This window comes from Zophobas morio, unplaced genomic scaffold, assembly GCF_036711695.1.
Source record: "Zophobas morio isolate AGI-343-1 ecotype UQ-CSIRO unplaced genomic scaffold, CSIRO_AGI_Zmor_V1 ptg000018l, whole genome shotgun sequence".
Lineage (NCBI taxonomy): Eukaryota > Metazoa > Arthropoda > Insecta > Coleoptera > Tenebrionidae > Zophobas > Zophobas morio.
This window is the reverse complement of record NW_026972123.1, coordinates 2155436-2177920: the sequence shown is the minus strand read 5'-3', so window position 1 is coordinate 2177920 and position 22485 is coordinate 2155436. Positions and strand designations below refer to the sequence as shown.

The window sequence follows — 22485 nt, the reverse complement described above, 5'->3', positions numbered from 1 at the left end:
CGAAGAATCAAAAATCTAGACTTTTAAAAATTGAAAAATTAAAATATCGAAAAGTTGAAAAATTCAGAAATCGAAATATAAAACAGCCGAAAATTGAAAAATCCAAAGTTTAAAAAACGAAAAACTGAAAATCGGGAAATCCAGAAGTCGAAAAATCGTAAGCATATAAAATCGAAAAATTGAAAAATCAAAATCCTGAGAAATTGAAAAATTGAAACGTCAAAAACCTGAAAAATCGAAAAATTGAAGAATTGAAGAAGTGAAAAATCGAAACTTTGGCAAGATATGGGAAAATAAAAAAAAGTTTACTTCAGAAATCGGAAAACTGAAAATTTAGAAACGTCATAATTTAAAAAATTAAAAAAATTAAAAATCGAAATATGCATTCAGAAATCGTAAAATTGAAGAAGAGATGGAAAATTCAAATGCCCAAAATTGAAGTAGGTACTGAAAAATTGAAACGTCTAAAGTAGAAAAATCGAGAAATCCAAAAGCGGAATAATCTCAATAATGTATTTACATATAAACCACAAGTTCATTTTTTCATACAATATTGGAACACAGGATTAAACAATTGTATTTTTTTTACTGAGAAACTAAAAAACGAAAAAACGCAAAGAAGAAAAAACAAATCGAATTCAAAAATTAGTAAAACCCCAAAAATTGTGAAATCGAAAATTTATAGAATTGTCCAAATTGTAAAGTCGAAAAACTAACATTGAAAAATCGAAAAATTGAAAAATTAAATTTCGTGAAACTGAAAAATTAAAAGTCGCAAATTGAAAAATCGAATAAATGAAAAAGTTTAAAATCCATGATAAATGGAAAAATTGTAAAATAGTAAAATTGTAAATGTGAAGCATTAAAAAAAATATAATAATTACATACATATTTAAAAGAATACTTGAAAAATTGTAAATCGGAAATTGGAAAATCGAAAAGTTAAAAAAAGATGGAAAATTGAAAATTTTAAAAATCCCGAAAATTGAAAAATTTAAATAACCGAAACTCGAGGAATCAAAAATCTAGACTTTTAAAAATTGAAAAATTAAAATATCGAAAAGTTGAAAAATTCAGAAATCGAAATATAAAACTGCCGAACATTGAAAAATCCAAAGTTTAAAAAACGAAAAACTGAAAATCGGGAAATCCAGAAGTCGAAAAATCGTAAGCATATAAAATCGAAAAATTGAAAAATCAAAATTCTGAGAAATTGAAAAATTGAAACGTCAAAAACCTGAAAAATCGAAAAATTGAAGAATTGAAGAAGTGAAACATCGAAACTTTGGCAAGAAATGGGAAAATAAAAAAAAGATTACTTCAGCAATCGGAAATCGGAAAATTTAGAAACGTCAAAAATTGAAAATTTCACATTGAAGAAGGGAAGAAATAGTATAAAATTAAAACAATAACCGAAACATGGAATGTTGTGAAACTAGAAACTGCAAGTCGAAAAATTCCCAAATATAAAAATTGAAACATCCAAAAGTTGGAAGATCGAAAACCTGGAAAATTGAAAAATGAAAACTCGGAAAATTGAATATTGCAAAATTGAAGAAACAAAAAAATGAAAAATAAAAAAATTGTAAAAATTGAAATTGAAAAAAAATAAAAATTGGGAATATTGAAAAATCGAAAAATTGTAAAAATGAAGAAAATAGAAAACCAAAACGAAAAATTGCAGAACAAAAATTTGAAGAAATGAAAAATTAAAAAATTGAATAATTGAAAATTCGAGAAATTTTAAATCAAAAAATTGCAAAATCTCAAAAATTGAAGAAAAAAGGTGAAAAAACCACAAATCGAGAAATTGAAAAAATAAAAAATTAGAAAATCGAAATATTGAAAGATGGAGTAATTTCAAAATAAAGGAAATAAAGAATTGAGACGAAAAATTGTAAATTGAAAAATTGCAAAATCGAAAAATTAAATTTTTATACATTTTTCCGACAACTGGTTTCAAAGTTGACACTTTCTCAAAATTTTGTTCTAAACCTTTAAAATTTTCAAAAATAAACCGAAACATTATTTGTTTTTCAGTGTTTTTGTTGAAAATTGTGTCATAAGAAGAGTTTCAAGCCCAAAAAATGTTTACGAAATTTATTGTTTGTTAGTTAAGTGATATACAAATTTTAGTTAGAATTTAAAAAAATAACTAAAATGTAGAGTTAAAAATATGAAAAAAGGAATTTTGTCATCAGAGAAAAAACTCAACAGTATAAAAAATAAAGTCCAGTTTCTTATTTGTTTTTCAGGCTTTTAAGATGCTCAAAAATAGCCTGAAATATTTTTTACTTTTCGATGTAATTGTAAAGACTTTTGTAAAATTCCATATTTTCATTTTCAAACCGTGAGAAGTTTTAAAGATGTTTATTAAATGGTGTATGAAATTCGGTTAGATTTAAAAAATAACGAAAATGAAGGTACACAAAAATTTTAATGAAAAAACTGACTAAAGGTTGAAAAATGGAAATTGAGAAAATTGAGTTTTTAAATTGCCTTAATTTAATTAAAAAAAAAGTGTTCCGAAAGCTACGAAAACAACACAAATTTATAAGTTTTTCCCAAAAAGGTTCTAAAATTCGACATTCCCAAATTTTTGTTCCAGTCTAGGCTGGAATTTTTTTTATTTTACAGTATTTTTCTTGAAAATTGTATAAAATTCCATAAGAATGTCCAACTCTAAAGAAGTTAAAAAAAAATCAGTTTGTGCAAAAAACCAAAAAATGTCAGCATTTTGACATTACAATAAAATAGCTAAAATCTAAAAGTTTATATACGAAAAATAAAGATCTGCGAAAATTTTAGTGAAAGAAAAAAAAACAAAAGTTGAATTTGTCGGAACAACAAATCGAAAATCCTACTTTTCAAAAAATAAAAAAAAAAACGGAATAATATTTGGACATAAACAGTTTATTTCATATATTTTTAAGACATTATAAAGAAAATAAAAAGATGTGTTAGACTGAACCTTGTGGGTTTCTCAATCTATTTTAGGCACTTTTGTCTTTATTTTAAGTCTTAGATTCTACCGCTTGTCAACATACAATTCAATTCCCATTTTACAGTAAATAAAATAAGTCAGTGAAAATCGGGAAATCCAGAAGTCGAAAAATCGTAAGCATATAAAATCGAAAAATTGAAACATCAAAAACCTGAAAAATAGAAAAATTGAAGAATTGAAGAAGTGAAAAATCGAAACTTTGGCAAGAAATGGGAAAATAAAAAAAATAGATTACTTCAGAAATCGGAAAACTGAAAATTTAGAAACGTCAAAATTTGAAAAATTCAAAAATTGAAAAATCGAAATATTTAGAAATCGTAAAATTGAAGAGGTTAAAAATTGAGAAATTGTATCGTTGAAACATCGGAAAATTGAAAAATCGAAAAATAAAAAAATGGAGAAACCGAAAATTCGAAGAATGGAAAATTGAAAATGCCCAAAATTGAAGTAGGTACTGAAAAATTGAAACGTCTAAAGTAGAAAAATCGAGAAATCTAAAAGCGGAATAATCTCAATGATGTATTTACATATAAACTACAAGTTCATTTTTTCATACAATATTGGAACATAGGATTAAACAATTGCATTTTTTTACTGAGAAACTAAAAAACTAATCGTAAAAATGGAAAGAAGAAAAAACAAATCCAATTCAAAAATTAGTAAAACTTGAATAATTGTGAAATCGAAAATTTATAGAATTGTCCAAATTGTAAAGTCGAAAAACTAACATTGAAAAATCGAAAAATTGAAAAATCCAAAAATTGAAAATTTCACATTGAAGAAGGGAAGAAACAGTATAAAATTAAAACCATAACCGAAACATGGAATGTTGTGAAATTGCAAGTCGAAAAATTCCCAAATATAAAAATTGAAACATCCAAAAGTCGGAATCGAAAAACTGGAAAATTGAAAAATGAAAACTCGGAAAATTGAATATTGCAAAATTGAAGAAACAAAAAAAAAATGAAAAATGGAAAAATTGTAAAAATATAAGAAATGAAAAATTGAAAAAATTTAAATTGAAAAAAAAAATTAAAATGGGAATATTGAAAGAACGAAAAATTGCAGAACAAAAATTTGAATAAATGAAAAATTAAACAATTGAATAATTGAAAACTCGAGAAATTTTAAATAAAAAAATTGCAAAATCTCAAGAATTGAAGAAAAAAAGTGAAAAAACCACAAATCGAGAAATTGAAAAAATAAAAAATTATAAAATCGAAATATTGAAAGATCGAGTAATTTCAAAATAAAGGAAATAAAGAATTGACACGAAAAATTGTAAATTGAAAAATTGCAAAATCGAAAAATTAAATTTTTATACATTTTTCCCACAACTGGTTTCAAAGTTGACACTTTCTCAAAATTTTGCTCTAAACCTTTAAAATTTTCAAAAATAAACGGAAATATTATTTGTTTTTCAATGTTTTTGTTGAAAATTGTGCCATAAGAAGAGTTTCAAGCCCAAAAAAAGTTTACGAAATTTAATGTTTGTTAGTTAAGTGATATACAAATTTTAGTTAGAATTTAAAAAATAACTAAAATGTAGAGTTAAAAAAATGAAAAAAGGAATTTGGGAAACCATGTTGTTAAATTGCCTGTAGTCCAAAAAAAATCAAAAAAGTTTTCCGAATGTTGATCAGAGTTCAATATTTTGTCATCAGAGAAAAAACTCAACAGTATAAAAAATAAAGTTCAGTTTCTTATTTGTTTTTCAGTCTTTTAAGATAGCCTGGAATATTTTTTACTTTTCGGTGTTTTTGTAAAGACTTGTGTATGAAACTCGGTTAGATTTAAAAAATAACTAAAATGTGAAAGTTCAAAACACGAAAATGAAGCTACACAAAAATTTTAATGAAAAAACTGACTAAAAGTGGAAAAATGGAAATTGAGAAAACTAAATTGCCTTAATTTAATAAAAAAAAAAGTGTTCCGAAAGCTAAGAAAATAACACAAGTTTTTCCAAAAATGTTCTAAAATTCGACATTCCCAAATTTTTGTTCCAGTCTAGGTTGGATTTTTTTTACAGTATTTTTCTTGAAAATTGTATAAAATTCCATAAGAATATCCAACTCTAAAGAAGTTAAAAAAAAATCAGTTTGTGCAAAAAACCAAAGAATGTCAGGATTTTGACATTACAATAAAATAGCTAAAATCTAAAACTTTATATACGAAAAATAAAGATCTGCGAAAATTTTAGTGTAAGAAAAAAAACAAAAGTTGAATTTGTCGGAACAACAAATCGAAAATCCTACTTTTCAAAAAATAAAAAAAAAACGGAATAATATTCCGACATAAACAGTTTATTTTATATATTTTTAAGACATTATAAAGAAAATAAAAAGATGTGTTAGACTGAACCTTGTGGGTTTCTCAATCTATTTTAGGCACTTTTGTCTTTATTTTAAGTCTTAGATTCTACCGCTTGTCAACATACAACTCAATTCCCATTTTACAGTAAATAAAATAAGTCAGTGAAAATCGGGAAATCCAGAAGTCGAAAAATCGTAAGCATATAAAATCGAAAAATTGAAACATCAAAAACCTGAAAAATAGAAAAATTGAAGAATTGAAGAAGTGAAAAATCGAAACTTTGGCAAGAAATGGGAAAATAAAAAAAAGATTACTTCAGAAATCAGAAAACTGAAAATTTAGAAACGTCAAAATTTGAAAAATTGAAAAATTGAAAAATCGAAATATTTAGAAATCGTAAAATTGAAGAGGTTAAAAATTGAGAAATTGTATCGTTGAAACATCGGAAAATTGAAAAATCGAAAAATAAAAAAATGGAGAAACCGAAAATTCGAAGAATGGAAAATTGAAAATGCCCAAAATTGAAGTAGGTACTGAAAAATTGAAACGTCTAAAGTAGAAAAATGGAGAAATCTAAAAGCGGAATAATCTCAATAATGTATTTACATATAAACCACAAGTTCATTTTTTCATACAATATTGGAACACTGCATTAAACAATTGTATTTTTTTGCTGAGAAACTAAAAATCGAAAAAACTAATCGAAAAAATGGAAAGAAGAAAAAACAAATCGAATTCAAAAATTAGTAAAACCCCAAAAATTGGAAGATCGAAAAACTGGAAAATTGAAAAATGAAAACTCGGAAAATTGAATATTGCAAAATTGAAGAAACAAAAAAATGAAAAATGGAAAAATTGTAAAAATTAAAGAAATGAAAACTTGAAAAAATTGAAATTGAAAAAAAAAATTAATATGGGAATATTGAAAAATCGAAAAATTGTAAAAATGAAGAAAATAGAAAACCAAAACGAAAAATTGCAGAACAAAAATTTGAATTAATGACGGACTCTCTAGAGTGACCATAATCTCTCCTCTCTTGGGTCGGCACCTGCGATGGGTTGGTAGTTTGGGTTGCATAGTTACAAAAAATAATTCTTCTCACTGGAACCGATTTTGTACGTGACGACTGGGGACCCTTGGGAGTTACTAACCCCGCCCACCCGCCCCCTGATTTTCTTAGAAGATATGCCACTAACGACTAATTTTAGTTCTGTTCAGTATAATATCCGCCGTTCATTCAGACCAGATAAAATTAATTTTCGAAATAGAGACGGGGTGGGTGGGCGGGGCTAATCATTTGCTTTCGTCGCGTAGGCTGAGTGGAAATTTAATCGAATCTAGGACACATCCATCACAATAAAAGTAAAACTGTAACTTTTTTATTATACTTACAATTACAAGATTTATTTCTTACTTCTGAAAAAAAATGAAAAGACGGGTCAGTGGACGAGGCCAAGTTTAATTTTTTCTACAGAATCTTATAAGCAGTACCTAGATTCTATTATTTGTGAATATAAATTAGTCATGAAAATGGAGTAAGGGTGGGTGGGTGGGGAGCAATTTGGGCTTAGATTCTAGCGCTTGTCAAAATATAATTCAATTTCCATTTTACAGTAAATAAAATAAGTCAGTGGAATGGACAAAGGCAGTGAGTGGGGCTGAGTTTAGACTTTTTCTAAAGAGTTTTATAACCAAACAGTGGTCCCGCCGACCCACCCCTTCTTCAGTCCTATGGCTACTCTTAATATTGTTCAGTCTTATCTTAGCAAGTACTAGCCCCACCCACCCGCCCCCCTCTATTCTCTTCAAGGTATATCATTTGCCAAAGTCACTCTTATCTTAGCAAGTACTAGTCCCCCCCCCCCATCGTTCACTCTAACGACTAATTTTATTTCTGTTCAGTGTAAGAACCACCGTTCATTCAGACCAGATAAAATTAATCTCGAAATAGAAATGGGGTGGGTGGGCGGGGCTATTTATTTTCTTCTGTCGCGTAGGCTGAGTGGAAATTTAATTGAATCTACGATGTGAAAAAATCAAAAAAGGCTCTAATTGTAACTGTAACTTTTCTGTTATACTATTTGCTGTAAAATTTATTTCTTACTTCTGAAAAAAAATGAATGAACGAGGCTAAGTTCAATGTTTTCTACAGAATCTTATAAGCAACGCAGATTCTATTATTTGTGAATATAAAATTGTGATGACAACGGAGTAAGGGTGGGGACACTTTTGTGTTTGTTTAGATTTAGCTTCTACCGCTTGTCAAAATATAATTCAATTCCCATTTTATCTATATCTATACTTATATAATAAAGCTGAAGCTTTTGTTTATTTGAACACGTTTATCTCAGAAACTACTGGTTCAAATTCAAAAAATTTTTTTGTGTTGGATAGTCTATGTATCATATCTACATATAGGCTATATAACATCACGTTACGATCATTAGGAGCGAAGTAGCAATGAAAAATTCGGAAAAACGGGAAAATTATTCCTCCTTTGAGAGCTTCCGTTGCGTACGCTGCTTAAACGGTTAAAGTTACGTAAAAATCATGTATGACGAAATTGTTCCCCTCTAAAAGTTCTAAAGAAAAGTCCGCGACAGCATATGTCTATCTTTTAAGGTCGACTCAGTATAATCTTTTTTATGGTAATGAAATTTGTTCTAAAATAATAATGCATTATGTGTAAAATTCTCGCGTCACAGTGTTTGTAACCGAACTTCTCCGAAATGGGTTGACCGATTTGTATGAAATTTTTTATGTATATTCGGTAGGTCTGAGAATAGGTTGTAAACTATTTTTTAAACCCCTAAGTGATAAGGGTGGCCCACCCTAAAAAATTTTGGTCTATTTTTTGGACACAATTTTTTATTTTTATTTTTTTAAGAATTGGCATCAAAAAATACACATAACCCTAAATTTTCACCTTTCTACCACCAACCCCCATTTTTTAATCGTCTATATAATAAAAATCAATTGCTGTTCCTGATGTTAGTCTCGCTAAGACTCAAAAACGGCTTGACCGATTTGAAGAATTTTTTATATTACGGGGATGGTTTATAAATAAACAAAATAAGGACAACTTAAAAGAACAGTTAAAAAATAAAAAAATTCTAAAAATTTTGTATGGGAATCGCCACTTCGAAGTAATTTCAATAGTTGGCGTTTCTGACGGACCTGTCGTCTAACTGACGTGTCATACAAAACTAATTCTTCCGTGCAATTGTGAAAAGTATATTGCATTTCAAATCGTTCTTTGTTTTTCGTAAAAAAAACGTCGTTTATTTTAAGAAAAGTTTTGGTTAAAGTGAATTTAATTACACATTGCGAAAGTTTCTTATTAATTTTGATCTGCCATTCTATTTACCTATATTCACTTTGTTGGTTTCGACATAACCTCAAACTTTACCGTTGTTCGAGGATTTAATTTGAAGTTTTCAATATTTTAAAATTCTCAAGACAAAATTTACAGATTTGATTGACTGTGAAAATGATTCTGTGTCGTTTTATGAAGTTCATTAAAATGCCGAGAAGACGACAAGCTCACATAGGTCCACGAAGTCAATCAAATGTGCGACGAACTACCTCAGGTGCAAACCGCAATGATTTATTTCATGGGTAATTCGGATATGGAAGTTGATCAGCGTTGTGCTCATAATCAACATGAATAAAATGAATAAAACTGAGTAGAAACTAATATTCGAAGTACGAAGTATCTACTTCATTATTACTCTTATATACCGGAGCATCTACTCTACGTACTGAGTACCTACTTGGAAACATTGTATCTCCCCGGACACAAATTGAACATCTACGCGTTTTGTGAGCATTTAATCTAAAAATGAGGATCGGCGTGGCAACTAACTGAGCTGTCTGTAAAGCAGCTTAGAAAACCAGTAGGATCGTTGTAAGAGTGAATTTTAACTAAACATGGCGACTTTCATGAACGTGGAACGTCGTCAAAAGGTGCATTCAGTTTGAAAAACACATTAGGAGCATGAATATCGAAAATTTTTCAGGTAATTAACTCGTATTTATGCATAAATTGTGCAGTGCGTTTTTTATAACACTGGCCATAGAGATTCCCATCTCAAGGTGTCTACCCCATACTAACTTATATTTTGGTGACTCGATTTTTGCTTTGATGGTTGAACACTGTCACTGTTGTCCTTTTTTGTTGTATCGAGATGCTATTTGAGCATCAACTGTTACCTACTGAAGTATTAATATCATCTAGAAAAACTAGAAATATTTTGATTTGATATTCGAGTAGATACTTCGTATTTCGAGTATGAGCATCTATTGAGTTTTATTTATATCAACCATTGTCAAAAAATTGATCGAACGTTGTGAGTGAAACATATTCAGCATTTTCGAGTTCAGTATTTTCTTCACACAATTTTGTGATGACCTAATCAACATTTACGATCAACACGTATACCACCTTGGATTGGTGTAGTGTAATACTAAAAATAACTGTATTGTATTCCCAAAATTATCTGCGAAAATCGAGTGAGCCATTCCATCAATTTTTTGGGGGCAATAAATAAATATTCTTAACAATTTACCATGCTTACAATAACTTTAAAACGTCTGCAAGATCTCAAAGTATTCATTTTTGCAACTCTTGAGTTATTCACTAAAATAAATTGACTGATCCATATATTTTTTTGAGTCACTGTAAAAGCAAATCTAAAAAATATGAATGGAATGATAAATCACAAGTATAGTCTCATCCTATTTTGGACATTTTAGATAGGATACATTTGGCAAAATTTTGGGCTGACGTCATCAATTTTTTGGAGGGGATAAGTAAATATATTTTGAATAAAAATTTATTATGCTTATCATATATATGTTTAAAACATCTGCAAGATTTCAAAGCATTCGATTTTGCAGATTCAAAATTAAATTGTAGGTGAAACGAAGTTCACGGGGTCAGCTAGTAGTAAATAAAATAAATCAGTGAAATGGACAAATGTGGTGGGCGGGGCTGAGTTTAAACCTTTTTTTACAGAAACTTACAAACAGTGGCCCCGCCCACCCACCCAGTTTTTACTCCTAGGCTGCTCTTAATATTGTTCAGTCTTATCTTAGCAAATACTAGCCCTGCCCACTCATTCTTCATTTTCTTAAGGGGTATGTCGTTTTCCAAAATCGGCCTTAACTTAACAAGTACTAACCCCGCCCTATTGCACTTTAGTTTCTTAGACAATATGCCATATTTGCCAAAACAATTGTTATCGTAGCAAAAACTAGTCCCACCCAGGTGCCCTCTATTTCCCTAGAGGGTCCGTCATTTGCCAACATGAGTCTTATCGTAGTAAGAACTAGGCCACGGCTGTAGAATATAAGGTTGGTACACTAGGGGAAATTTGGTGGAATAGAATTTGGGGGTCGTAGGAGGCTTAGGCGCGCTTTAGAACGTTTCGCCATCTGTGAAATACTATTACGCACCAACATCTTTATGAAGGAAATTTTCCACTACTGCAATGGCAAATTGACAACTGACAGGCTGCCAAAACTGTCATTCTACTTCTAGTTGATGTATTATGATAGAAATTACTGTTTAAATTGGTTTAACGAGATCGCCAACTCAGAGAGGAACGTACATTTATACATAACAAACCTCGGCAACCGCAGGTTTGTTCGATATTTCTAGCACTATTCGTCACCTTAGAACTGGTTTGCCGCATATCCAGATCGCGTCCGAGGGATTTTCGCCTCTACTGTTTGGTGCAGATTTGCCGCATGTCGCACTTGGGCGAAGCGAAACATAGTTTAGATTCAATGCTGATTTGCTGCATGTCCAAGCAGAAATCGATACAGTACCGTTATCCGTTTTTACGTACTTCATTGCTGTTTTGCTTTTCAGCGTTAGGTTTGGGGTTGGGAAAGAAATCGTATTCAACTTCACGCGCAGAACAATAAGAATAATGTGAAATAAATAAAAAAGAGACTTAACAATTTTGATGAATCTGAAATTAAAAAAAAGCAACTGTAATTTGTGCAACTCTTTTTCTGTTGTTATAGATGTTACAAATATTTTCAAATTACATATTACATTACATAAATTTTACAAATTTAAATTTCAAATAGATTTGTTGTTCGATAAACAAATAATTTAATTTTTTTCTAAACAGTAACATTTTTCTTTAATTTTTTCTCGGGAATGATTGAACTTATTTTGTCTAAAGTTTTTGTGAACAAGATTTATAACGCTGCATACCAGTAAAAGAGTTCACAATTTTTTGTAGTATTCTTATTTGTAGAAACGATATTTCTACATCAATAATCACAAATAATAGATACATTTTTAATTTTTTAAATTAAAATGTTGTAAAAGTAATATGAAAATTAAAATTTCGAAGCAAAATCTGTTTAGGTGGATTTTGCTTCGGAATTTATTACTGGAACGTTTACAAAAATCAGCTTTTGACATAAAATGCTTGCAAATTTGAAACAGAATTGGAATGTTTCTTGACAATCATGCCTAATACATTTTTGACTTGTATCTTTTAAAAAGAATTATTTCCGAATTTATAGCTATTTACAATTTACGACTTACTTCAAGAATAAATTCCGTATTAGAATTTTACCTATAATAACTAAATAGATGTATGTTGTTAACTTATATAAGGTACCTTACATCGAAACGAGTAATTTGTTTTTTAATATGACATTGCCTTTCTTTATCATTCTATTTGTCTAACAATTATTGTTGTGCAATTATACGCGTGTAAATAAAACTAACTTTACAATAACTTATTTATGGGTACATTTTTTTACCAATTAATTTAAGTGGATGGTTATATGTAATGGTAATAATAGCCGCATAAAATTCACTCACTGTTTAGGTATACCAGATATCAAAAGCTATTAAATCCAAATGTTATTGTTTACTTTTTTTATGTCTCGAGCGCAAGCTAAGGAAGTATTGTAATCAGGTTCATCGGGCGACTGGCTACTTTTATGGCTTCTCAACGTTTCATGACTCTTATAATACGAAAACATAGGTCTCTCGTTTCCGGTTGATAAAACGCTGACCAACATTTGTAATCATCCTCCCCATCATATAACGTCATCTCCAACTTTTACAGCAATAAATGTTATATAAATTTTAAAAAATAACATACTTCTTCATTTGTTGTTTATTGAGTTTTTACCCTAAGCACCCAGATTGAATTGAATTACCATAACCCTAATTTCTTGAGATTTTGGAAAGAGGATATACTACACAAAGAAAGTTAAAAGAATTTGAAGTAATGTAATGATACTCTTTTTACATCAACATACTATTATTTATCAATTAATTGGGCATCGTCCAAAATACTGTTCATAAATTATAAGTGCAGGAAGTTTATGCAAAAGCATGCAAATACATTTTTTGCGTATAATAATATGTATTACTTTATAATTAAATATCTACTCATTTACAAGAATTATTAAAATTAGTAAAAAAAAGTATTCAAGTCTCTGTCTAGTTTAATACCTTACCTTATTAAAATAATAAGTTTAATCAATTATGTAGTTAGCAAGCAATGGCGTTTAATTTATACTTAGTAGGGTTCACGGCATTATCTTTTCACATTGCATGTTTAATTCGGAGTTATAATTTAAGAATATAATTTACCCGTTTATTTATTTTTGTAGTTTAGTAGTACTTCAGCAAATTTAGAAAACTGTATGTTATTTAAAAATACGTGACAAATCACGAGGCCAGGCAATCTAGAGATATGACTGCTGGTTTGCGCGGGAAATACTGCATACTTTTTAGATAAAAGGAGTCTATGATAAGCGCACGTAGGAGATGATAGACAGAGAGCTAATATATAGAGCTAATGTATTGGAAAGAAATAGGACAAGTTTACGTGCGCACACCACAGCCTCCCTTTCTTCTCTAAACAGTTTGGGATCATACCATAGTATCATAAATAATAATTGACAAAGAGTTCGCAAAGGAATCCAACGGAAATATTTATACAATTGTTTACAACTACCAGTACAAATAATTCTTTCATTTTCAACTGAAAAGCGTATAACTATATTAAGTACTAGGTATTATGGAGTTAGGGGTAGTCAAATAGATTTGGGTTGCAGTCAACATAATTGTCACTGATACATAAGACATGGAAACGAATGATTTATTTCCAAATCCAAATATATTGCATTTACAGTTTTAAATAGTATCACTGCTAATTTTCTCTGGTTGCTCGACAATAGCTACTTGTAGTCAATATCCACGTAATCTAATAAAATACTGGAATCTAATTGTTTGAGACAACAACCTATTTTTACCCGAGTGTTTTTTATTAGTTTGAATATTTTATATAAAAAAATTACATATTAAGCTGCAATTTTAGTAGGACTGCAGCGAGTCAACGAGCCGCCTTTACTCCGCCAATGCAAAGAAAATATCATTTTATTATCCTTTGTAAAAATAATTCCTTTCTGTAAAACACATTTAAATTTGGTACTCCGTATTTCGTTCACAATTCACCATTTAACAATGGAAATTAACAATGCAATATTTGGATTCTACAATTTATAGGTAAAATGAATGACTGCAATGAGTTTTATCAAATGTAGATTTTATATAAAAATAAAGAAAAATAAGTCTCTTTATTTTAAAAATATTTAGAAAAAATCGAATCAAAACATCAATAACTTAACATTCATTGTTCGTTATACTTAGTTAACTACTTCACCACGCGATTTCTAATATCGTTTCAATTCTTCATTTATTTCACATTATTAGTCCTTGCCGTATTAATTGTTCTGCGCGTGAAGTTGATTAAGAAATCTTAATCTTCATTATCTCTGAAAAATGTATCTATTATTATCTGTAATTATTGATGTGGAAATATCATTTCCACAAATACGAATACGGGTATGCAGCATTATGAATTTTGTTGACTAAAATTTTCGAGAAAATAAGTTCAATCATTTCCGAGAAATCATTAAATAAAAATATTACTGTTAAGTAAAAAATTAAATTATTTGTTTAACGAGCAACAAATCTATTTAAAATTTAAATTTGTAAAATTTCGAATCTAATAATTTGAAACACAATCTTTCCTAAAAAAAAAAATCGAAAATATTTGTAACATTTATAACAACAGAAAAAGAGTTGCACAAATTACAGTTGCTTTTTTTTTAATTTCAGATTCATCAAAATTGTTAAGTCTCTTTTTTATTTATTTCACATTATTCTTATTGTTCTGCGCGTGAAGTTGAATACGATTTCTTTCCCAAACCCAAACCTAACGCTGAAAAGCAAAACAGCAATGAAGTACGTAAAAACGGATAACGGTACTGTATCGATTTCTGCTTGGACATGCGGCAAATCAGCACTGAATCTAAACTATGTTTCGCTTCGCCCAAGTGCGACATGCGGCAAATCTGCACCAAACAGTAGAGGCGAAAATCCTTCGGACGCGATCTGGATATGCGGCAAACCAGTTCTAAGGTGACGTATTGTTTCATGTAAACAATCATTAAACAAGCATGTGCGATGACCAGATAAACACAGATTCCTTCGAAAAACAAGTTGACAATGTACTGGTTAAGAACTTTTCGGTAACTGATTACATTAGCCACCGCGATTTTGCCGAATCCGCCCCCACAAAAACCTCATACAATACCCCTGATCACGTTCCTACCTAACCTTGAAATGTTGTACAAACATTTCTCATAACATTTGAAGAGTAGGAACGCGATCAGGGCAGGGGCGTTATATGAGGGTTCTGCAAAAACGGTTTCAGAGAAGTCGCAGAGTAGCTATTAGTGTAAACAATGATCAAAAACGCTTCCAAAAGATTGAACGTTTAACATAAAAATTATCATTAAATGCTTTGATTAAATGTCAAAGTTGTCATTTATGTCGGTATAATCGTGTCCTTTTGATGTGGCAAAAGTTAATGCCTCTAAATACCGTAAGAGGGACCCATTTGACAACGCGCGTCATGGCCAACTGGTACGGAAAGAAATTATTCCACCTACCGGAACGTGAATGAATGAAAGATACTCAACCTATCTATTCTACTGCCGTGAACTAGGCCCACCCACCCGCCCTCTATTTTCTTCAAGATATATCATTTGCCAAAGTCACTCTTTCCCGCCCACCGTTCACTCTAACGACTAATTTTATTTTTGTTCAGTGTAAGGACCACCGTTCATTTAGACCAGATAAAATTGATCATTGAAATAGGGACGGGGTGGGTGGGCGGGGCTAATTAGTTTCTACGGGTTATTGGACAATTTTGTCTTTGTTTTAAATCTTAAATTCTACAGCTTCGTCAAAACAGAATTCAATTCCCATTTTACAGTAAATAAAATAAGTCAGTGGAATGGACAAAGGCGGTGGGCGGGGCTGACTTTAGGCTTTTTCTACAGAGTCTTATAACCAAACAGTGGCCCCGCCCACCCACCACTTTTTCACTCCTATGTCTACTCTTAATATTGTTCAGTCTTATCTTAGCAAGTACTAGCCCCGCCCACCCGCCCTCTGTTTCCCCAGAGGGTCCGTGACTTGCCAAAATGAGTCTTATCTTACCAAGAACTAGGCCCGCCCACCCGCCCTCTATTTTCTTCAAGGTTTATCATTTGCGAAAGTCACTCTTATCTTAGCAAGTACTAGCCCCGCCCACCGTTCACTCTAACGACTAATTTTATTTTTGTTCAGTGTAAGGACCACCGTTCATTTAGACCAGATAAGATTGATCATTGAAATAGGGGCGGGGTGGGTGGGCATGACTAATTATTTTCTTGTGTCATGTAGGAGTGGAAACTAATTAAATCTAGGATGTGAAAAATGTTAAAAAGGCTCTAATTGTAATTGTAACTTTTTTATTATACAATTTAATATAAGATTTATTTCTTACTTCTGCAGAAAAACAAATGAAAGAACGGGTTAGTGGGCGAGCCTAACATTCTTTCTACAGAATCTTATAAGCAAACAGTGGCTCCGCCCACCCACCCCCTTTTCAATTCTATGGCTACTCTTAACATTGTTCAGTCTTACCGTAGCAAGTACTAGCCCTGCCCACTCATTCTTCATTTTCTTAGAGGGTATGTCGTTTTCCAAAATCAGCCTTAACTTACCATGTACTAACTCCGCCCCATCGCCCTTTATTTTCTTAGATAATATGCCATTTGCCAAAGCAAGTTATACCGTACCAAGCACTAGGCCTGCCCACCCGCCCTCTATTTTCTTCAAGGTATATCATTTGCCAAAGTCACTCTTATCTTAGCAAGCACTAGCCCCGCCCACCGTTCATTCTAACGACTAACTTTATTTCTGTTCAGTGTAAGGACCACCGTTCATTTAGACCAGATAAAATTGATCATTGAAATAGAGACGGGGTGGGTGGGCGGGGCTAATTATTTTCTTCCGTCGTGTAGGATTGGAAACTAATTGAATCTAGGACGTGAAAAAGTAAAAAAGGCTCAAATTGTAATTGTAAGTTTTTTATTATACTATTTGCTATAAGATTTATTTCTTATTTCTGAAAAAAAATGAAAGAACGGGTTAATGGGCGAGCCTAACATTCTTTCTACAGAATCTTATAAGCAAGCAGTACCTAGATTCTATTATTAGTGAATATAATATCCAACTTCCGTCGCAGAACCAATAACATGAGTGATGAAAATGGAGTAGGGGTGGGTGGGTGGTTGGTGGGGGCAATTTTGTCTTTGTTTTTAGTTCTAAATTCTACAGCTTGTCAAAACAGAATTCAATTCCCATTTAACAGTAAATAAAATAAGTCAGTGGAATGGACAAAGGCGGTGGATGGGCTGACTTTAGGCTTTTTCTACAGAGTCTTATAACCAAACAGTGGCCCCGCCCACCCACCCCTTTTTCACTCCTATGTCTACTCTTAATATTGTTCAGTCTTATCTTAGCAAGTCCTAACCCCGCCCACCCGCCTTCTATTTCCCCAGAGGGTCCATGATTTGCCAAAATGAGTCTTATCTTACCAAGAACTAGGCCCGCCCACCCGCCCTCTATTTTCTTCAAGGTATATCATTTGCCAAAGTCACTCTTATCTTAGCAAGTACTAGCCCCGCCCACCCGCCCTCTGTTCTCCCAGAGGGTCCGTTATTTGCCAACATGAGTTTTATTTTACCAAGAATTAGGTCCGCCCACCCGCCCTCTATTTTCTTCAAGGTATATCATTTGCCAAAGTCACTCTTATCTTAGCAAGTACTAGCCCCGCCCACCATTCACTCTAACGACTAATTTTATTTCTGTTCAGTGTAAGATCCACCGTTCATTCAGACCAGATAAAATTAATCTTTAAAATAAAGGCGGGGTGGGTGGGCGGGGCTAATTATTTTCTTGTGTCGTGTAGGAGTGGAAACTAATTGAATCTAGGATGTGAAAAATGTTAAAAAGGCTCAAATTGTAATTGTAGTTTTTTTATTATACTATTTGTTATAAGATTTATTTCTTACTTCTGAAAAAAAATGAAAGAAATGGATTAGTGGGCGGGCCTAAGATTCTTTCTACAGAATCTTATAAGCAAGCAGTACCTAGATTCTATTATTTGTGAATATAAAATCCAACTTCCGTCGCAGAACCAATAACATGAGTGATGAAAATGGAGTAGGGGTGGGTGGGTGGTTAGTGGGGACAATTTTGTCTTTGTTTTTAGTTCTAAATTCTACAGCTTGTCAAAACAGAATTCAATTCCCATTTAACAGTAAATAAAATAAGTCAGTGGAATGGACAAAGGCGGTGGATGGGCTGACTTTAGGCTTTTTCTACAGAGTCTTATAACCAAACAGTGGCCCCGTCCACCCACCCCTTTTTCAGTCCTATGTCTACTCTTAATATTGTTCAGTCTTATCTTAGCAAGTACTAGCGCCGCCCACCCGCCCTCTGCTTCTCCAGAGGGTCCGTGATTTGCGAAAATGAGTCTTATCTTACCAAGAACTAGGCCCGCCCACCCGCTCTCTATTTTCTTCGAGGTATATCATTTGCCAAAGTCAGTTTTATCTTAGTAAATACTAGCCCCGCCCACCGTTCACTCTAACGACTAATTTTATTTCTGTTCAGTGTAAGATCCACCGTTCACTCAGACCAGATAAAATTAATCTTTGAAATAGGGGTGGGGTGGGTGGACGGGGCTAATTAATTTCTTCTGTCGGTAGCAGTGGAAACTAATCGAATCTGTGTGAAAAAAGTAAAAAAGGTTGTAACTGTAACTTTTTTATTATACTATTTGCTATAAGATTTATTTCTTACCACTGAAGAAAAAAAAATGAAAGAACGGGTTATTGGACAATTTTGTCTTTGTTTTAAATCTTAAATTCCACCGCTTGTCAAAACAGAATTCAATTCCCATTTTACATAAATAAATCAGTGGAATGGACAAAGGCGGTGGATGGGCTGACTTTAGGCTTTTTCTGCAGAGTCTTATAACCAAAGAGTGGCCCCGCCCACCCACCCCTTTTTCACTCCTATGTCTACTCTTAATATTGTTCAATCTTATCTTAGCAAGTACTAGTACCGCCCACCGGCCCTCTGTTTCCCCAGAGGGTCCGTGACTTGCCAAAATGAGTCTTATCTTACCAAGAACTAGGCCCGCCCACCCGCCCTCTATTTTCTTCAAGGTATATCATTTGCCAAAGTCACTCTTATCTTAGCAAGTACTAGCCCCGCCCACCGTTCACTCTAATGACTAATTTTATTTCTGTTCAGTGTATGATCCACCGTTCATTCAGACCATTTTTTAGACAATGTGCCATTTGCCAAAATAAGTGTTATTGTAGCAAGAACTAGCCCCGCCCATCCGCCCTCTATGTTCCTAGAGGGAGGTTCATTTGCCAAAATCAGTCTTATCTCAGCAAGAACTAGCCCCACCCAGCCGCCCTCTATTTTCCTAGAGGGTCCGTCATTGCCAAAATGAGTCCTATTTTACCAAGAACTAAGCCCGCCCACCCGCCCTATATTTTCTTCAAGGTATATAATTTGCCAAAGTCACTCTTATCTTAGCAAGTACTAGCCCCGCCCACCGTTCATTCTAACGACTAATTTTATTTCTGTTCAGTGTAAAGACCAACGTTCATTTAGACCAGATAAAGTTGACCATTGAAATAGAGGCGGGGTGGGTGGGCGGGGCTAATTATTTTCTTCTGTCGTGTAGGAGTCGCAACTAATCGAAATCTAGGATGTGAGAAAAGTAAAAAAGGCTCTAATTGTAATTGTAACTTTTTATTATACTATCTACTATAAGATTTATTGCTTACTTCTGAAAAGAAAATGAAAGAACGGGTTAGTGGGAGGGCCTAAGATTGTTTCTACTTCTTCTTAATATTGTTCTGTCTTACCTTAACAAGTACTAGCCCTGCCCACTCATTCTTCATTTTGTTTGAGGGTATGTCGCTTTCCAAAATCAGCCTTAACTTAACAGGTACTAACTCCGCCCCATCGCCCTTTATTTTCTTAGACAATATGCCATTTGCCAAAGACAGTGTTATTGTAGCAAGAACTAGCTCCGCCCATCCGCTAACTATTTTCCTAGACGAAGGGTCATTTGCCAAAATTAGTCTTATCTTATCAAGAACTAACCCCGCCCACCCGCCCTCTATTCTCTTGAGGGTAGGTCATTTGCCAAAATCAATCTTCTCTTAGCAAATAAGCACTAACCCAGCTCATCGTTCACTCTAACGACTAATTTTATTTCTGTTCAATATAAGATCCACCGTTCATTCAGACCAGATAAAATTAATCATTGAAATAGAGGCGGGGTGGGTGGGCGGGGCCACTTTTGTTTTTGTTTTAAGTTTTAGATTCTACTGCTTGTCAAAATTGAATTCAATTCCCACTTTACAGTCATTAAAATAAGTTATGAAAACAACAAAGACGAATTTAAGCTTTTTTCTACAGAGTCTTATAAGCAAACAGTGGCCCCGCCCGGCCACCCCCACTTCACTCCTATTGGTACACTTAATGTTGTTCAATTTTATATTAGCAAGTACTAGCCCCGCCCACCCGCCCTCTATTTTCTTCTAGGATATATGTCGTTTGCCAAAATTAGTCTTATTGTAGCAGGAGAGCCCGCCCACCCGCTCACATCTCATTCTAACGACTAATTTTGTTCAGTAAGATCAGAGCAGATAAAATTAATCACTGAAATGGAGATGGGGTGGGTGGGTGGGGTTAATTATAATAACTTCTATAGAGTGGTAATAGAAACTAATAGAAACTAGGATGTAAAAAAGCGCCAATCGTATTTTTTTTGTTATACTATTTGCTATAAGATTAATTGATTCCACTTTTACATTAAACAAAATAAATCAGTGAGAGAAAAGATGTGGGCGGGGCTGGGTTTCGCTTTTTTAAGAGAGTAATAAGCAAACAGTAGCCCCGCCCACCCACCCCATCTTGATTCTAGTGACTACTTTTAAAACTGTCCAATCTAATCTTCGCAAATGCGCTGCCCAACCGCCCTCTATTTTTTACAGGGTACGTAATTTGCAAAAATGAGTCTTAACTTATCAAGAGCTAGCCCCGCCCACCCGCCCTCTATTCTCTTGAGGATATGTCATTTGCCAAAATCAATCTTATCTTAGCAAATACGAGCCCGGATCATCGTTCACTCTAACGACTAATTTTATTTCTGTTCAGTATAAGATCCACCCAGATAAAATCAATGATTGAAATAGAGGTGGGGTGGGTGGGCGGGGCTAATTATATTCTTCTGTCGAGTAGGAGTGGAAACTAATCGAATCTAGGATGTGAAAAAAGTAAAAAAGGCTATAATTGTAATTGTAACTTTTTTATTATTCTATATATTTACTATAAGATTTATTTCTTACTTCTGGAGAAAAAAAATGAAAGATCGGGTGATTGGGCGGGGCTGGGTTTCGCTTTTTTCAACAGTCTTATAAGCAAATACTAGCCCCGCCCACCCACTCTCTATTTTCTTATAGGGTATGTAATTTCGTTCTGACCCAATAAAATGAATCACTGCAATGGAGCCGGGGTGGGTAGGCGGGTTAATTATATATTATTCTGTAGTTTAAAAATGGGAACCGTTAAAAATGCAATGATCGGCAATTTAAATACCTATTTTTAAGGACGAAGAATTGGTCAGATGTGTATAAAAAGCCCAACATTAATCATATATTCAGTACATTTTACAAAAACTTCTATTATCACTTCGTTTACGCGTTCCCATTAATCAAGACAGAAAAGAAATTGTCATGCAACACTAATAAATATCACTAGATTAACCAAGAAATCCTCAATGAAGGTAAATGTTTGCGTGCCTTATCAAAGGAATATAAAAAAACAAAGGACGACACAATATAAACTTTATAATCACAATTACAAACTATTATTAAAACAACACAAAGAAACATTTTCCTGCTACATAAATCTTTTAACGAAAATTACCACACTACGTACTAAATCTAACACTTTTCTTCGAGTAATTGTAGGGTCTAAAAACTCGTCAATTTTATATATTTTTTGTTAGAAACTGAGAACCTTCATGGCAATGATTGATTCCAACTTCACAGGCCTTCGCCAAATCCGAGATCACCCCCGACGTGGTCCCCATAGCCCCCACCAAACTCCTCAAAGTGGAATACAAAACCAAAGAAGTCCAACTAGGCAACCAAATAACCCCCAAAGAAGTGCGAGATGAGCCCAAAGTCACCTACACCGGCGAACCGCAAGCCTTCTACACTCTGGTGATGACAGACCCAGACGCCCCCAGCCGCCAGAAACACCCCATGAGAGAATGGAACCACTGGCTGGTCGGAAACATTCCAGGATCCGACGTCTCCAAAGGCGAAGTCTTGACCGAGTACGTGGGCTCCGGACCCCCCAAAGACACCGGTTTGCACCGCTACGTGTTCCTCCTGTACAAACAGCCAGGGAAGATCACGTTCGAGGAGGAGCACAAGAGCAACACCAACGGGAAGAGAGGGAAGTTTTCGACGGAGGAGTTTGCCAAGAAGTATAATTTGGGGGATCCGGTTGCTGGGAACTACTTCCAGGCGGAGTTCGATGATTCTGTGCCTGCTCTGCACAGGCAGTTGCATTGAGATGGAGTCTAGGAGTTGTTTAATCTCTCTATTGTATTTTGCTTTAATTTTTTATTTGTTTCGGGCGGATGCACAGACGTAAATGAATAAAAAATTTACCAGGAAA

The 22485-nt window shown here is 33.1% G+C and overlaps 1 protein-coding gene across 1 annotated transcript in view; it reads left to right on the top strand.

Moving 5' to 3' along the window:
- Nucleotides 1-22485, top strand: part of LOC135130868 (protein D2-like) — a 24611-nt gene extending 2126 nt beyond the window's left edge. The window contains exon 2 of the mRNA XM_064058316.1: nucleotides 21849-22485. Coding sequence (XP_063914386.1) covers nucleotides 21849-22379 — 531 coding nt within the window. The 3' untranslated portion in view covers nucleotides 22380-22485. The remainder of the gene's footprint in view (nucleotides 1-21848) is intronic.